Source organism: Panthera onca, chromosome A1 (assembly GCF_046562875.1).
Source record: "Panthera onca isolate mPanOnc1 chromosome A1, mPanOnc1 haplotype 2, whole genome shotgun sequence".
Lineage (NCBI taxonomy): Eukaryota > Metazoa > Chordata > Mammalia > Carnivora > Felidae > Panthera > Panthera onca.
In genome coordinates, this window is record NC_138339.1 from 138,075,387 (window position 1) to 138,093,893 (window position 18,507).

The window sequence follows — 18,507 nt, forward strand, 5'->3', positions numbered from 1 at the left end:
CCCATATCATGAAATAATCTTCCTAAACCTACTTTTAAGTTTGTAAAACTTGTATCTCCAACTTGCATCATCTCAGTGAAGAGTCGTTCATCACGTGCAATCGAGTCAACACATCCAGGGCTCCCAAAGCTCTGAGAGACGTCCAAACCTTTAAGCTAAAGTCTCGGAAGGAGCACGGGAAGCCGGCAGGCGCGGCGGGGGCTCTTCCTCGGATATCGCGTCACCCACGCGGACCCTTCCGCAGAGACCCGGCCGCGCGCAAGTTGCCAGGCGGCCCCGCAGCGCGGGGAGTCCTGAACTTTCCGGCAGGGTCAACGCGCTCCTACGCCGTAGGTTGCCGGAGATGCCCCGCGCGCGCTCTGCAGCTCTCGGGCGTCGAGGGGCCGCGCCTCCCCCCGGGCCCCGCGGGCTCGCTTGGACCCCCGGCGCCCCGCGCACCCGCCGCAGGAGCGGCCGTCAGCCCCGGCTGCGCCCTCCGCGGCGCGCCGCCCCCAGTCCCCAGCGGGTCGCCGGGCTGAACTGCTGAGGGGCGCGCCCCAGGTTCCGGCCCAGCCCCGACCGCCCCATCCCATCCCCCCCGCCTCCACCCCCCCCAACCCGGGAGCGCGCAGGCGCAGCCGCCCGGGAGTCCGGCCAACGGTCCCGGAGACTGCGGTGGCGCCCGAGCCGCTGCCGCCACTGCCACCGCTCGCCATGGGCCCGGGTCCCCGGCTGCTGCTACCTCTCGCGCTCTGCGTGGGGCTCGGCGCGCTCGTGCCTTCTGCGGGGGCCTCGCGCGTCGGCAGGCGAGGCCCCTCGGTGACGGCCAAGGTGACCGAGCGGCGGGCAGCAACTTGCCTTCGTGCGCGCCAGGGGGATGGGGGAACTTCGGGGACTGGGTCCTCAGCGCCCGCGGCGGCGAGGAGGGGGCTTCCCGGGCGCAGGCGAAACGAGGCGGCCGCGGGGCTGGGGGGGGGGGGGGGAGGGGGCTGCCGGCGCGCGGGGGCGGCGCTGTCCCGGGAGACTTGGGGGCGCTGGGCCGAGCTGTTTGAACTAACTGAGTCTCCCGGGCGGGTGGTCGGGTCCGACGTGACCTGCCGGGGTGCTAGAGGAAGCTTCCGGAACTATTGGGCCCTTTCTCCAGGAAGGAGCCGGCGCGAGTACTTCCTTCGGCGTGGCGGGGACTCGGGAACAGAAGGAGGAAAAGAATGCTGATTGGGGCGGGCGGAAGAGGCGCTCTCTGAGCCGCGGGGGCGCAGTGGGCAGCCGCCGCCGCTGTCACCCGGGCCTGGGGGGGGGGGGGTCCCGGGGCCAGCTTCTGCGCGGGGGTGTGCGGGTCTGCTTTACGTGCACTGCTCTAAAGACCGACTGGCCTCCTCCTGTATTTAGGAACCGTGGTCCTCCCGCTGGGGGTGGGGAGGGAGAGGTGTGCTTTTAGACTTAGACTTTTTTCGACTTTGGACCCTGAGCTTGGGATGGGACTGGCTCTGCCAGCCTTTTAAAATCTCTATCGGGAATGGAGGGGCGGGGGTAGGGCAGTGATTATCTACCATGAACTGTTTCTCTCCACTTTAAGCTCTTTTTTTTTCAGCATATTTACCCAGGCTAGAAGATAATGGGAGGGTGCAGAGAGCGAGGGAGGAAGGGAGGGAATGGTTTGGTGCCCTTGATCACCACTTCTGGAAAAACCCACTGGCAGCAGTGTCTTGGAATCTGGAAGGAGGGGCAGCTGCTAGTTGTTTTAACGATAAAGCTGGTGTTTGCCAGTGGAAATGATACTGTGGAGCTAGTGGCAGAGTGCCTAAATCCTCCACCACAGACCCCACGCGAGGTGGTGGGGTGGGGAGAGGGAGATCACTCCAACATCTGATGTAGCCCAAGAGTGAACAGAAAGGCCATACCGCGCTGCGGGTGCGTGTATGAAAGAGAGAAACTTAGCCCGATTGTTTTGAGCACCGATTTCACTTCCAGCCTCTCCATGTTCTGGGCTGATCTGATTTTTTTTTTTTTTTTTTTTTTGAAGTAACACTGACAAGATTTGCCCACGGTTTAGAAGGGAGTGGGGGATACGAAGTAAACTGCCAGCTGAGATAGAAGTTTGTCAGTTAGGTGTGAATTTCAGATAAACCGTGAACAATTTCTTAGTGTGAGCATATCACTGGCAGCACTGGGGAACAGACTTGGCCAGGGAAGCTTTAAAACCTAACGGGGTGCGGTCACCCACCGCAGAGCAAGTGAATCAGGACGTCTGGAGATGTGTAGCCTGGGTTGGGAACTTCTAGAAGGGATGCCAAGAGGGGAGGAAGCTGGTGGCTGCAGGAGGGGAAGATTTGGAGCCTCTTAGCCCCTAGGCTAGGGTGCTGTCACTGAGGAAGTTTGCGTGCAGTCTACTCTCAGAATTATTTTTTTTATGTTTATTTTTGAGAGAGAGAGCACAAGCGAGTGAGGAGCAGAAAGAGACAGAGACACAGAATCCAAAGCAGGCTCCAGGCTACGAGCTGTCAGCACAGAGCTGTGACGCGGGGCTGGAACTCACGAGCTGTGAGATCATGACCTGAGCCAAAGTCGGACGCTTAACGGACTGAGCCACCCAGGTGCCCCCACTCTCAGAATTTTTAATATATGTCCTTTTCTTTCCTACCAAATTTATCATTAAATTCTAAAAGCTAATTGTGTAGGTGAGTCTTCTGCAGATTTGACCCTGTCGAATGACTTTTTCAGTGGACTTTTTAAAACAACTGAACCTAGTGGAAAATAGAGACCTTAAAAACTCTCTGAGTCAGGAGAAGTAGATTAATTGGGACTAGTGTTTCCCCCATCAGTCTTTTTCCTTTCCGTCTTGATTTCGTTTAAAAGTAGGAATCTGTTATAAGAGAGGTGGGAGGCGCTGTCACCCACAAGGCCTAAAGTGGCACTCACCAGCCACCGCCTCAGCCACCTGCTCAGCCCAGCCCGAGAGCCTCAGGTCCAGGCTCTGGCTCACTGGTCTCAAAATCCGCTGGATTGGCATGTGCAGCCCTGACTGTTTCAGCAGATGCCCTGGGGTGTGTGCAAGGTCAGGCACCTAGAGTGGGGAGAATAATGCTGCCATCTTCCTAACTGTCCCAACGGCACAGCATGCTGGCACTTTCTACAGCATGGAGGGGCCAAGTGGCTATGGCCTGGTGACCCTGGGCAGGTGATTTCCTGTGTGAGGCTCTGTTTCCTCCTCTGTAAGTGGAGACAGAGATAATATCTACCCTCCGGGCTTTTGTGTATTAGATGTGATAAAGCAGGTAAAGTGCTTAGCGGTGATTAAAAAGGCCAGTTGTTACTGTTATTCATGTTACCTTATTAATCTTCCTGTGAACTTGCAGCCCTGAAAGGAATGGTCGTCTCCGGAACAGATCCTCCCTGCATCCCCCCTGGTTGCTCTGGAAAGGGAAGCAGGATTAACCCAACAGGGGTTTGGATCGGGCTCTGAGTGCCTCTTCCCTCTAACCTCTTTGCCTACCTCCAGTGGCCCATCATTTTCAAATGACTTTCAAAAGTAGCCCTCAGGGGATAAAAGAAATGACTGAGGTGCTTACTCTTGAAGGGCAGTGTGGAATTCAGATGCCACCTCAGCCAGGAAGCCCACCCTGATCTGCACAGATAATCATCACCTCCAACCATAACATTTCATCTGTACTTGTCTTGTTATAAACCTGACTTCCCATTATGTTACACCTACTTATATATACATTTTTTCTTTTCTGTGGGACTGTAGCCTCACCGCTTGTCCAAAACATGGCCTGTTCTCAAGGGCACGCAGCAGTCGGAGATGATCTTAGGGTGATAGGGTCTGCCTTGGGACCCCTGCACCCTCTGTCTACATGTGTGCCCTGGTCCTCCTGTAACATCACCTGGCATTGAACTAGTCAGCACGTTTTGAGGACCCGCTCGAGCTGACGCTGTGCTAAGCACTGGGGACCTAAAAACACCATTTCTGCCCTTTAGGGGTCCCCTGCCTGGCCTGAGAGAGCCAGGATTAACCTCAGTCCAGTTAGGTGTTACCTGGGACTGCAGAGCTGGCTTTCCTGCTCCCGGCTGGGAAACCTTGGTCAATCACTGAGCCTCTCTCATCCTTACTTTTCTCGTGTGTTAATCGGTGATGACAGCACGTGCCCCTCGCCCAAGGATGTGGGAGGATCAATTATACGAGACATGTAGGCACAGTGCCGAGACACCACTGACTAGGTCCTGTTTGTTTCCTTCCCTCTCTCTCCTCCTCCTCTCCCTCCTCCCTCTCCTCCTCTCCCCTCCCTCCCCCTCTACTCCTCCCCCTCTCCCCTCCCTCCCCCTCCTTCTCTTCTTGTTCTTCCCTCTCCTCCCCCTCTACTCCTCCTCCTCCTTCCTCTCCTCCCCCTCCCTCTCCTCTCCCCTCCCTCCCCCTCCTTCTCTTCTTGTTCTTCCCTCTCCTCCCTCTCTACTCCTCCCTCTCCCCCCCTCTACTCCTCCCTCTTCTCCCCCTCCTCCCCTTCCCCCTCCCCCCTCCCCCTCCTCTTCCCCCCCTTCTCCTCCTCCCTGGTCTAAGAGCTCCCAGATTCTCCTCCCCGCAGCTTGAGTAATATCCCCCATCTTCCCTGGATCCTGTTACTTCCCTTTCTACTGCCTAACAAAACCCAGATCTCATAGCCGCAGCCTTCCTTCTGGAACTGGTGAGATTCTCTCCCTGTTGCTTCTGTGCACAGAGACCACATTTCAGGAGCTCTGCCAGGTGGGGCTCATGATCGTTCTAGTCCCCCCACTCCAGGCCTGCTCCCCATCACGCCTTTTCCAGGATGCCTGCCCTCAGCCCTCAGCCCCCCTCTGGGCCCCCTCTGGCCCCTCATGCGCTTGTTGCCCAAGTAAGATTTGACTTTATCATTTCCACTGGAGTCAGGAAAACTCTGCTGCGTTTTCGTGCTGTCAGTCATGAAGTTGAAAGCTCAGTTTGGGGGGAAAAAGCTGTTAGTATGTGTGCTGGGCCGCACGTAAGAAAGTCAGATTTTTTTATTGACGCGTTTTGCTGGGTGACAAGCCCTCTTCTTCATCTTCTGCTGCCCTCCCACATTTTCTTCTTCGTGCTGTCTCAACACTCAAAGGCGATATTTTCTTTTCTTTATTTTACAAGTCTGGCAGGCTTTTCTAGCGTCTTGTATGGTGTCCCTAGAAGACTGTGTCCCTGAGTCTTTTCCGGATGCTGGTTCGTTACTGCCCGTCATTGAATTCTCTTGCTGGCTTGTAAATCACTTTGGAGAAACGGCTTCTCTGCGACGTGGGCTCTGCACGACCGGGCTTGTGGCACATTCATGCAGCTTCCTGTCCCTGAGCCCCATTGACTTGTTCTCCTCAAGTGCATCGCCGTATCTCAAGGGCCCGGTCTCTTACACATTCCATAAAGTTGTGCCGTATAAATAATAATAATACGGTTTTGGCTGCTGTGGCCACGTAAAAACTCTCAAATGCCACACGGAACACTAAATATCACATCACCCCGTGACAGACGTGCTGATGTATTGGCAGAAGCTCTTGTCTTGGACTAACGCTTCACAGTCTTTACTTTATGATTTTTCTAAACTGTAAGACATCTTTTTCCTCTGACAACCCTTCTTACATTTTTTTAAAGCCATCTCTTGAATGTCTTTTTTTACCCATTCAAACCGTAAATTGGTTCATATAATCTAAACTTGCTAATAGAATGCCCTTCGACTCGGTAGCCTTTTCAAGCATTCCAGCCTGGAATCCTCGAAACACGGTGATCTGTGAGGCAAAAACGTGGGTGATTTCATTTCGGATGGAACAGGGGTTTTTTTTGTTTTGTTTTGTTTTAATTTTTTTAATGTTTACTCGTTTTAGAGAGAGAGAGAGAGAGAGAGAGAGAGAGGCAGAGTGTGAGTGGGGGAGGGGCAGAGAGAGGGAGGCCCAGAATCCGAAGCAGGCTCCAGGCTCCAGGCACTGAGCTGTCAGCACAGAGCTGGACGCAGAGCTCGAACTCATGAACTGTGAGATCATGACCTGAGCCAAAGTCAGACGCCTAACCAACTGAGCCACCCAGGCACCCCTCGGATGGAACAGGTTTTTACAACATAGTTTAAGAGAACTTTCTAAGGTTTATCCACACAAGTGACTCACTCACTGTGGGTCCATGTTTCCTTTTATCTGCTCTAAAATGTGGTGACAGAAAGAGAGAACGCAGTCCCCCCCCCCCCCCCCCCGTTTCGGGAGCATGACCCCTGAGTTCAGCGGTGGAGTCCCCAGGGTGAACGGTTTTGGTGGGGGTGGGGGTGGGGGGAGCTCTGGATGAGGCTGGGGAGCTGGAGCCTCACAGGGCTCGCAGGGGAGTGGCAGGCCTTTCGGAGAACTTGCTGTGCGTTCTGATGTCTTACAGTTCCCTTGACAGCAGATGTCTATGAGAACTCACTGGGAATTGGGCCGTGTTTGAAGTCACACAAAAATAAATCTGGATGGTTAGACGATTTCTCTCTCCACCAGTTTTTCTCTCCTGCCAAGATTTGGAGCGTCACCCTTCTGGAAGAGCACAAAGCTGGGAAATGGGAGGTGGCAGCTGTGCGGTCTGGGGTGTGCGGGGGCCGGTGGGGGGGCATGGAGTTTTCTTGGAGACCTCACTGGCTGACCAACTTCAGACCCAGGACCTAGCACAGGGCCCGGCCTGCGGGGGCTCACTGAGTGCTTGTGGAATGAATGTTTACAGGTGCCTTGCACCCACACGAGGGTTTTAGGGCTCCCTTATAAGCTGCTGTGGGGGCAGGGAGGCCTTTCGCATAGCGATGCGTTCTCAGATTTTAACCTTCTCTTACCTTGTACCTGTGCTCTGCCGGTTCAACCACACGCAGGTCTTCTTTGATGTGAGGATCGGAGACAAAGATGTTGGCAGAATTGTGATTGGCCTCTTTGGAAAGGTTGTGCCCAAGACTGTGGAAAATTTTGTCGCTCTGGCCACAGGCGAGGTAGGTCTCAGCTGTGGGTCCCTTAACTGTGCACAAAATGGGATCTCCCTTCTTTTAAGCCCGGCGTAAATACAGATGTTTTCTGGGAAAATAAGTGTGGAATTAGCAGGTCCAATGAACCCGGGACGTCTTAACAGTATTTTACTTTATTTTTGTACAAAATCTTACTCTTTGGGCACCCTGTGTCCTTGGGGTTCTAGAAATTGAGGGGAACTGCATCATGTGAAAACGCAGATTGCTCTGTTTTCACTTATTCACATTAATCCTTGACTTCCACAGTTGGTTTCTTTATTTTGGGTCTGCTAATGAGAACATTTCTATTAGTACCTTGTTGCAGGGACCTCATCAGGTTCTGCCGATAGCTCGTGTCATTTTCTCATTGTGTCCTTTCCAGATAAACGCTGGGGTTTATCTTTTGGTGTGGGTTATACCTACTCATATATTCAATTGACATAATCTCTTTAGAAAGGCTACGGATATAAAGGAAGCACATTTCATCGCGTCATCAAAGATTTCATGATTCAAGGAGGAGACATCACCAGTGGGGACGGCACTGGCGGTAACACTGTCTTTTGCATTTTTCCTTTTCTGTCTACCAAACTGACACCTCAGATCAAGTCAGTGTATCCACCCCATGAAGTGAATTCCCAGGTTCAGGAAACCAATTCATCAAGACCACCAGACTAATTCTTCAGAAGCACAGGGTTTGGGCCGGGGAGGGGGGGGGGGGGGGGAACGGCAGGGGGAGGACCTCATCTACCAAAATCTAGTCCTAGGTATGAATGAGTGAGGCTTCCTAGTTTTGTTGTTTTTTTTTTTTTTTATCTTTTTTTAAATTTATTTTGAGAGAGAGAGAACACATGGGGAAGAGGGAGAGAGAATCCCAAGCAGGCTCCACACCACCAGCACCGAGCCTGACGCAGAGCTTGAACTCACAAACCGCGAGATCGTGACCTGGAGGCTTCCTAATTTTAAACAGTATTGCTTTGGTGTTCCTTATCTTTTCGTGGTGGAGATATATTCATCCAGTAGACCACTGTGCAGTTTTTAAAATGCTAGATTCCCAGTTTGCAACAGTAGAGAAGGCTATCTGACACAGGAAGGAAAGGTTGAGTATAACACTGTGTGCACGCTGGGGTGGCAGCCAGCCCCAGACGGGGATGCGGGAGAGGAGAACTTGCAGGGGAGGCCACCACTCTGGGAGGGCGAGGCTGGAATTTAGGAGGCAAGATTACAGGTGGCTTTACCCCTTTCTTTCAAAATTCTTTCATTTTGTTGTCAGCTTTTCCTGTAACACTAATAATAAAAAGTAACAGAGGAGTTGTCAAAATTATAATATACACGTTTGTAAACAAAGGCAGAGCCCTGTGAAGCACAAATAATTAAACTTACGCAACGTCGGATATCCCCGAGGCTGTGGTTCCTCACTGCGGATTGCAGGTGCCCAGCTCCCTGGAACGTCTTCCCTCGGGATCGCCGGGAGTTTGTGACTTGGACACACACCATACCTACAGCCACATTAGGATTTCAGTTTCATTCAGGTTTAAGATTTCCAGTTCAGCAAATAACTTGCTGTGATGGGTATTAGATTGCTAACTTTTTAAAGAAACACTCGGGCTGTGTGCAAGCTCTATTGCTAAGTGTATGCTTACCGCCATGGCTTATCTATAACAAAATGGCTACCATTCAGCCCTCGGATTGGCCGGGTCCTTCGGGAGAGTTACTTTCACTCCCTGCCAAAATGCCACAGGGGTATGGGGATGTAGAGTGGAGTAGAGAAGTGGTTCGGGTGACTCGGGTCAGTGGGGCCAGGGTGAATGCCTGGGGAAGCAAGCCCCCGCTGCTGCAGAGCTGGGCCTCTCTGGAAAAGCCTGCAGGTCTGGTGGCAGTGTCCTTTGAGACCCGCATCATCTCAGGGTCCCGCCCTGGGGCCAGGCAGGAACAGTGACTGAGCTTTCCTGTGGCCGCTTTCCTGCTTTTTTCTCTCCCTCTCTTTGCCTTCCCTGCCGTGTGTGTGCACGCACATCTTGAGTTAAAATTCTCTGAGTTTTGGAGGGAGGACCTTTTGGATCCCTTCACTTCAGTCTCGATCTCTCTGTGAGCAGAGCTTTCTCCAGGCCACCTCATCTGTCCCTGACCAGTCAGCTGTGAATCGCTTGCCTTGGACACCCACTCCTGGTCCGTCTAACTGAGCCAGGATGTTAAGGTTGGCAAGTGAGGGATAAGGAGCCCGGCAGAAGGGGAGGCGGAGGAAGTGGGTGTGGCAGGCGTTCCAGGTGGGAGAGGACAGAGCAGACACTTCTCATGGTCTCTCCGGCTGTCGTGTGGGGAAACCGTGTTCCGCTCCACTTGGGGCTTTGCCAGAACTCCAGTCCACACGCCCGCGTCTGGTTCTTCTGTTCAGGGGTTGGATCGCTGGGTGCTCCGGTTGCTACCACCCTCTGTCTCCTGATGAGACCGGAGGTCATCGTGCCTGATGACCTCCTGGCGGGCTGCCCTTGCTCAGAGCGCTGACTCAGGAGGGAGCAGCAGCTTTAGTGACAGAAAGCCCTCTGACTTTCCAGTTCTGCGGTGCAGTTTTCAAACTTTGGAACCCCTGTTGCCTCACTCACAATGGGATTGAGAATACCTGTTCTGTAGGGCTGTGAGAATTAGCTGAGGGTGGCAAGTGCTAATTGCATCACGGTTGGGTGCTGAGGTAGGAGTGACACAGGACAAGTGACTTGAAGCTCCGGACAGAGATTGAGCCAGGAGGATGGCTCACCCGCCTTTCCATGTGGCTCTATGATGTCATCCTGCCCTTCACTTCCTTAGTTCAGAGTGAATTGTTGGCTTAGCCAACGTCGGGGTCTTGCTTGGAGGCCAGAAGGTGCTGCCACGTCTTTTGTGTTTATCTGAGTGGAGCCAAATCGTATCACCTCCTTTATTTTCCTTTGTTTTACCATCTTTTCCCCCTTCCCCACCTCCAGAGGTTAACCAATTCTATTAAAACCTTATGTCTCCCTTTGAAGAATTTACTTTCATATAACATCTGGTGATTCTCCAGATTCTCTTTTTTTTTTTTTTTTTCCACTTTGTCTCACCCAGGTATAAGCATTTATGGTGAGACATTTCCAGATGAGAACTTCAAACTGAAGCATTATGGCATCGGGTGGGTCAGCATGGCCAACGCTGGGCCTGATACCAATGGCTCTCAGTTCTTCATCACCTTGACCAAGCCCACCTGGTTGGACGGCAAACATGTGGTATTTGGAAAAGTCCTTGATGGAATGGTAACTTGATATGTTATTATTTCTCATTCAAAGCCTTCTATTTATAATGAAGGACTTTCAGTGATTTATTTTCATCTTAAAATGTGTCTGTTAGAGGTTCATCATTATATGATGACTGGCTTCTTCAGAGGTGAATAAACTGGTATTTTATTTTTTAAATTTTTTTAATGTTTATTTTTGAGAGAGAGAGAGAGACAGAGCGTGAGTAGGGGGAGGGGCAGAGAGAGAGGGAGACACAGAATACAAAGCAGGCTCCAGGCTCTGAGCTGTCAGTACGCGGAGCCCAATGCGGGGCTCGAACCCATGAACCGCGAGAACATGACCTGAGCCAAAGTCACACGCTTAACCGACTGAGCCACCCAGGCGCCCCATATTGTGGTGTTCTGACTGTTAGGAGCACCGGGGCAAAAGCTGGAGACTTGACGTGGAAACACTGAGTACTTAATTTATCTTACTACTTGATATAAATGAAAACTTTTTTAATGTAACCAAATAAGACTCGGGTCCCATATGTGTACACAGTAGAATAATATTCTGCCTTAAAAAGGAAGGAAATCCTGTAACGTGCTACGACGTGGATGAACCTTGAGTATGTTAAGTGAAATAAGCCAGTCACAAAAAGACCGGATGATTCTACTTTGGTATCTAAAGTAGTCAAATGCACGGAAACATGAAGGAGAATGGTGGTTGCCAGGGGCTGGCGAGGAGGAAGAAATGGGAGTTGGTGTTCAGTGGGTGCAGAGTTTCAGTTTTGCAAGATGAGAAAGTTCTGCCCGTGAGCCGTGCACTGTGAATATACGTAAGACTGCTGCATTGTCCATGTAGGAATAGGTAAGATGGTACATTTTATGTTATGTGTTTCTTACCGCAATTAAATATAAACTGTTAAAAAAAAAAGACACTGAGCCCCAGGTGCTTCAGGACACAAACAGGTCACTTTCGAAGTCACAGTACAGCAACCAAAACTGCTAGAGAGAACTCAGATTTCTGCTGGTCTGTCTGAAAGAATAGCGGAGGGGTCCGACTCCTAATCCATGGGAACACGTCTTAAAATCCTCACTCTCTTCAGTTCCCAACACTTCTCCTTAGCAGCTAGCTGCCCACAGAAGCTCCCAGCTCCTAAACTAGCACCTGTAAGGTCCGCTCACCCCAACCCTGGACCATTCTTGACTCCCCTGCCCTCTTCCATATTTGATTTTGTTTCATTCTCAGGTCCGAGTTCTGCCTCTTCCCTCCAAACGTTAGCTCCGTTATGGCGATTCTTCCCCACCTTCTCCCCACTATCCTGATTCTGCCCATCGAAAAGCCAGGAACCGAGCTGACCCCCCTCAGAACCTAACCCACAGGGCAAGCAAGTATTCAGCCTGCACTGCTGAAGATAGGGTTCTCACGGGCGAGTGAGATGAAATATGGCCAACACGGATGACTTCGCAGCTCACTTTACATCCTGTCACAATAAAGAACAGGCCTGTGTTCTCACGAGACGTCACTGTCCTCACAGGACTGTATTCTTACCCAGTCACAAGTGCACCACTCCGCCAGCGTCTTAGGGAACGCTGTTCTTGGCGTGAGCCGAATGCGGGTGTGCGTGTGTTCAACCAGTCTGGGTTTTTGACGAGTGGGCCGAACCAGGTTTTGAACGGTTTAAAAGTAAACTGGTTCAGACGTTCCCGCAATTAGGGTTGTGGAATACATCACGCTAACCCGTGAGAGAATGAAGAGTGCACGTGTTGTGTTTTCTTCTTCTGGTCACAGTTTTTCTAGATCTTCTGACCTCTCGATCTTCTTATGGCTGTAACTGACTGCACTGAATTCCTTCCACCCACTGGGGTGCATCCTAGGAGACCTGCCTGGCCTCAGAGGAACAGTCCTTAACATTCTGAGTCATAGACTTCTTTGAGAGATTAATGACAACTATATTCTCTCCAGAAAAAAAAAAAAATCACCAGACGTTTCTCTCCAGAAGGAAACAATCGTGTGTATGTGTGTGTGTGTGTATGTGTTTCGTACTGTTGCCCTCTTTGTCTCAACCCTGTGTGGGAAGCAGGTCAGAAGCCAGTATTCCTAGTCCTGGACAAATCCTCCCTCCTTCAGTGTGAAGCGTCAGGTGTGTGCAGCCTTCCCGGGTAGAGATAGGGCTTTCACGCCACTGTGGGGCTGGGGTCTCTAACTCAACCTGGAGGTTAATGGCTGGGGTCGGCTTGAAAATGGACAAACCCAGACCCCGCTCCACTTCTAAGGCTGCCTTCTGACTTGGTTTCTTAACGCCTAGACCATTTACAGGGCAGAGCAGAAACTGATCCATGCTCCACGTTAACTCTTATGTCAGGTGTGAAGCAGGAAGAAATGTATTTCATGAGAGCCATGTGTGTACAAAAATATCTAATTATGTTTAGAATATAAAATGCTAATTAAAAGAGGGAAATTCACAAATACGTTCTTTCACTAGCAAGGGAGTGGATACATTTTATTCTGTTATATGTAAATTTCCTGAATATGGGAAGTTTACCATGGTTGGCTTGTGTGGTTCTTGAAATCATACCAAGGTCGGGGGTGGGGGGGGGGGAGGGGGGTGGAGAAAACCAATAAAAAGCAAAAACGAAAAAACAAAAAAACCCCTAAAAACAACAAAAAAAACCCCTGGTTTCCCACTTGGGCTTTCAGACTGGGCAGCGATTTCACCTTCTGACCGCCACGGTTGCCAGTCAGAAGCGAGCCATGGGTCTGCTTGTCTTTCCTAGACAGTGGTCCACTCCATAGAACTGCAGCCAACTGATGGGCACGACCGTCCGCTCACCGACTGCACCATCATCAGCAGTGGCAAGGTAGACGTGAAGACACCCTTCGTGGTCGAGGTCCCTGACTGGTGATACAACGGGCAGAAAACAAAGAACACGCTCTGGCAGGGATGCGTGCGTGTGTGTGTGTGTGTCTTTTGATTCTCCAAAGTTATTGTTTGCCTTTCTGTTTTGTTTTGGTTTGTTTTTACTTCTGTTTTCTACCCCCGATCACAGGGAAGTTCAGAACATCAGCCACTCAGTGTTTACTTTGCATGAACTGCAGTAAATCACTTGCCTTGGGACTTTGCACTTAGAAGACTTATCCTCTTTCTCCAATGGTGCTATTTTTAAACTAGAAGACTTTGGATGATCTCTTTTCTTTCTATGAGCACAATCATTATTCTGCTGAATTAAATGTGATCCTCAGGTTGAGGGATGCTGAAGATTTGTCTGAAGAAGATGGGGACATGAAGTTTGTTATTTTATATTCAAACAAATTCTCTGCAGATAAAGAGAGATGTGACTAGTGCAATCAGATATATGTCATCGGGACTTTTACCTGGTGGAAGGTGCTTCTGTGTTCTCTATATTAAATGCTTTTTATATAGGTCAATTCTTTTTGCAAGAGTTTTTTTCTTTTTTTTTTTAGTTTAAAGTTCTTTAAAAAAAAATCCATGTACAAAAATATACGTACTCTGATGTTAACAGTGAACAGACTAGAGGGGGTTCTGCCCATCAAAATACCAACACGATTGGCTAATTTGGGATGGGAATGCACACAAATGACGCCTGACCACATCCCAAACACTTGAGCGGATTAACTCACTAATTTTTAGTCACTGTAACAGTTTGAGAAAGTTCCCTTGAGTCCCACTGCAACAAAAGGGCACCTTTTTTTCCTAGTTACACAGTGGGCACAAAGATTCGGGCTGTGCTCAAACCGGATGAGAAAGTGAAACCCTCCTGGGGCCTTGCTGGAACATACCTGGCTGGAACAGAGTGCCTGGCCTCAAATGGGGGCAGGCTCTGCTCAAAAACGGCCTCGGTGCTTCTCCTCTAGGACCCACACAGTCAGGACCCCCCCAGGATTCCAGCTCTTCAATAAAAAAAGAAAAAGAACAGTAAATAAATTTTGAGAATTACCTTTGAAAAAAATTCCATCTCTTGGGCTGTATTCTAAGCAAATTGTTTCATCTCAACAGGATGGGAGATGAAATGAGCATTCTCACTGCCGACGGGGGTGTTAGCTGCTGTAACCTTCTTGGTGAGCAACCTGCTCATTTTTTTTTTTTTTTTTTCCTAAGAAAAATTCACTGAAGGCCTTCAACATGCCCGGTACCAGTTTGGAGTTCCAGAACAGCAAGAAAAGGACCCCACGGAACTTACATTCTAGAGCTGGAGACAGAATAAATAAGGTGACAGGGTGCTGATGGGGTGAGGAAGAGACACCCATGTGTGTGAAGCAGGTGAAAGAGGAGCCCTGTTTGGTCAAGGAAGCGTCTCCTGAGGGGACGTTGGAGCTGAGGCCTGAGGCTGACAGGGTAGGTGGGGGTCAGGCAGAGAGGCCAGCAGAGGCCGGAGGGTCCCCAGGTGAGAAGGTGTGGGTTCCGGGGCTGCAGAGGAGTCAGGCTGAGACTGGATTGTGCGGGCCTGGGTGCCACAGCCAGGTTCTTCCATTATACACCGTACAATGGGGAGCTATCCGTGTTAAGTTGGGGAAGGGTGTGACGCGGTCTGCAGCAGAAAGATTATTTTGTCTGCTATGAGGAGAGTCTTTTTTTTTTTTTTTTTAATAGGGGAGCTAGTTTACACATCAAGAAACTCAAATGGCACCAGGATGGTTCAGTCGGTTAAGTGTCGGTCTTTGGCTCAGGTCATGATCTCACGGTTCGTGGGTTTGAGCATGGGAACCTGGGGCCTGCTTCGGATTCTGTGTCTCCCTCTCCCTCTCTGCCCCTCCCCTGCTTGTGCTCTCTCAAAATACACATTTTTACAAATCAGAAGAAAAAAAAAGAAACTCAAAGCATTCACATCCGTATTTTAAGTCCTATTCCTGGCACTTTGCTTTTGAAAGAGATGTGAAATGGTCATGGGCCCCAGTGTTTGGTTGGTCCAGCACCCAGTTCTTCCTGCCATCTGGGCATGGCTGCCCATTTTCTTTGGGGAATCACACCACTGCTGCAAGTATTTCGTATCAGTAGGGGAGGCTGACCCTACGGACGGGTACATCCATGGCCTGCCAAACTCGTTTATTCGCTCACTTGACAGATATTTATTGAGGGCTGGGTAGAGCTGCTCACAGTGACAGCCTAGTGGTCCCCATGAAGACAAATAATTCAAACATTTGCCACATGAATATATAGCAGGACATCAGGTAGGTGTAAGTCTCTGGAGAGAAATAGCACAGAGAGAGGACAGAGTGAAGAGGTGAGGTGGTCCGGGAAGTCCTGAGTATAGGCTGAAGGAAGTGAGGGGGCAGCAAGCCCGGGGGACACAGAGGGAAGAGTGTGTGAGGCAGTGGGCCTGGCTGATGGTCAGGCTGGTGGCTTCAAGAAACATCAGAGTCCGGGTGTGCAGAGTGAGGGTGGCAGGGGGTGAGGTGGAAGAGGGAGCAGGGATGTCCTGAAGGCTAACCAGACATTCCTTCACCCTGGGCCCCGTGACTGGCTCAGGGAAAGGTGTTTGACCCAAGTCATGGTAATGAGTCTCAGTCGTGGGACTCCCAGTGGAAATATTGGGAAAGAGTGGCAGTCTTTCCTCTCAGAGACTGTACAGGAGCAAGGCTGAGAATGAAACTGACACAGAGGGAAGCGGATCCAGGAAACGGAAAGATGTATTACGGAAAACACCATAGAGCCCCTGAGTCCCGCCATGCCTGAAGCCCATCTCCACCCCTAGCTTTTTAGCTATGTGAGCTCATACGTTTCCTCTTTTGCTTAAGCCAGGGCAGATTGATTGTGACTTGGAAGCTAACATCTTTGTCTAACACAGCAATATCGAATAGTTTTAAGTACAAAGGTGTGAATTGCGGGGGTGCATGGCTGGCTCGTTGGGTAGAGCATGCGACTCGACCTCAAGGTTTTGAGTTTGAGCCCCAAACTCATAGAGTTTATGGAAAAAAAAAAAAAAAAGGATGTGAACTGCAGGCTTATTTATGATACCAAAATCCTGGAAGCAACTTGACTGTCCCAGAATGGTTATAAAATATATGTCCTGTAACAGAAGAACATGTGTTCATTAAGACGATGATACAAAACTTAGAGTAACATGAGAACATGGTTGTTTTTGAGAAAAAAGTAGAAATTTTGGATGCAGCTTGATCTCAAGTATGTAAATGCATTCTCATAAAGCAAATGCAACAACATATAAATTGACATGAAGAAAATAAATTGGGATTTTTTAACTCTTTTATGTTTATGGTTTGTTTGGTTTTTTTTTTACCTTTTTGGTCTCCCAATTTTTCTCTAAGATATATTTCTAATAATTAGAAATAATCTATTTTTTCATTTTTTTAAAATTATTTTATTTTAGACAGTACAAGCTGGGGAGAGGGGCAGAGGGAGAGGGAGAGGGAGGTAGAGAATCCCAAGCAAGCTCTGCACTCAGCATGGAGCCCGATGTGGGGCTCGATCCCACAACCCTGGGACCATGACCTGAGCTGAAATCTGGAGCTCGCCTATCCAACTGAGCCACCCAGGTACCCCCAAAAAAGGCTATTTAAAAAAGTTTTTTAAGGTAACATGTCAGGAAATTGGCAACAAATACCTGTTAGATATATGAAGTGCCTTAAGTTTCATGTCAGAGGGCACATGAGCCACTGATGGCTCCATGCACAGGAGCACAGAGTTTGCCCTGTAGTGCTTTTATTAGCATGAGCATAATCATAGACATCTCTCTAGTGACAAAGCAAAAAGGGGTTCATTTTCAAAGGGCTGAAATTCTGAGACCACTTATCGCCCACGTAGTAAATTGTCAGGCAAGGTGCTATGTGCCAGGCGGCTGATAAGCTCACAACACACACACCCTGTTCAAAGCTGTTTCTTTCTTGTAGGCTCAGAGTTGCGCCTTATACCAAAACCATCGGCAGACTCACAACTCTAAACTACTGCTTTACAAAAAGCCTCTACTTTCTGCAAAAGCTTTTGAAACTAACAGTTCACTCTTTTGGTGACTGTGAGGTGAAAAGGAAACATAGTAGCCAAGGGCGTATACAGACTCAGAGGAAAATTATACTGGCCATCACCACCACCCTGCCCAAATTATTAAAATTTTGATCCCGAATCACTTTAACAAACAGTTTAAAACATTGCGGTATCCTTAGCCATACGTTGTTTTATTCTAAGTGCTATTTTGCAATTTCGAGGATCATCAAATAAGATAAATTCTAGTCAAATTTATTCTTGGGACAGACTTGATTAGAATGACACTTTCAAAACTTTTAACTACTCCATTTCGGATGAGTTTTTAGGCTTTGAACAGAACTCACCAGCCTCATATTTTCGTTCAGCCGTTTTGAGTTACATAAAGACAAAAACATGGCAAGGATTTTATAGCAGGAAAAGGATTTGTTTTTGTTTTTAACATTCCTATAATTCAGAGGGCTGAAGAAATCTTTGATCTGGAAGGCTTGGAAATCCAAAGCCCCCTCAAGGCATTTTTTTTTTTAATTAAGAAAGAGGAAAAACAGTATTTGTAATGGAAAATTTTTGTGCTGTTAAGTACCTAACGGCTTTCACTTAAGTCTGTAATTCATCTTGTGGACTTCAGATTTCGGCCAAGCCTAAGTTTTAGGTGTGATATAACATCACCTGCTTGGAGATTCGCTAGTGTTGCTGACATTCTCGAATGATGGAAAGAAAACCAGCACTAAAGCAGAATTACGGTGGCTAGTCACAGGAATCCTGTCTGGAAGAGGGGGGAAGAAAAGTCCATCTCACAAATATTAAAGTCACAACAGTATGCAACCCCAAATCCACACGTGGAATTTTCACCCTATGACTACTTCTATGAGAACGCTCGAGGCTCTCAGATTTGGAGGATCTGGAGAGAACTCAACATGCCAATATGCCCCCACCGCCCACTTCTGAACTTTTATTAGGAGTCATCTGTTGCCACATCCACTAATTTTTGAGAGGGTGGGAAGGATTTTTCTTCCCAGTGTGCTATTTAAAGTGCTATTCAATTGGCTGTTCAAACTCTGGTCTCTTTCTGTCCTAGGTGGCAAATAGTATGTCCTGTAATTTGGATAGATATCTCCATTTGAAATTGTTCTTTTTTTTTTTTTTTTTTTTTAATGTTTATTTTTGACAGAGAGAGCAGGCAAGTAGGGTAGGGGCAGAGAGAGAGGGAGACACAGAATCCGAAGCAGGCTCCAGACTCCGGGGTGTCAGCACAGAGCCCGACACAGGGCTCGAACTCATGAACCATGAGATCATGACCTGAGCTGAAGTTCGCCGCTTAACTGACTGAGCCACCCAGGCGCCCCTAGATACCTCCATTTGGAAA

General features: G+C 49.2%; 1 protein-coding gene and 1 long non-coding RNA gene across 2 annotated transcripts; one reads left to right on the top strand and one right to left on the bottom strand.

Annotated features, from left to right (window-relative positions):
• Positions 1-604: 604 nt before the first annotated feature.
• On the top strand, positions 605-13,615 carry PPIC (peptidylprolyl isomerase C). The gene is made up of 5 exons (XM_060636272.2): positions 605-810; positions 6,837-6,950; positions 7,416-7,509; positions 10,038-10,222; positions 12,964-13,615. The coding sequence occupies exons 1-5, from the start codon at positions 694-696 to the stop codon at positions 13,090-13,092; spliced, it is 639 nt and encodes a 212-aa protein (XP_060492255.1). The 5' UTR covers positions 605-693; the 3' UTR covers positions 13,093-13,615.
• LOC132681621 (uncharacterized) lies at positions 6,880-9,673 on the bottom strand. Its single transcript, XR_009611145.3, has 3 exons — positions 9,580-9,673; positions 8,343-8,458; positions 6,880-7,032 (listed from the first exon to the last, which is right to left on the bottom strand). It is a non-coding gene; the product is annotated as an uncharacterized LOC132681621 (long non-coding RNA).
• Positions 13,616-18,507: the final 4,892 nt, after the last annotated feature.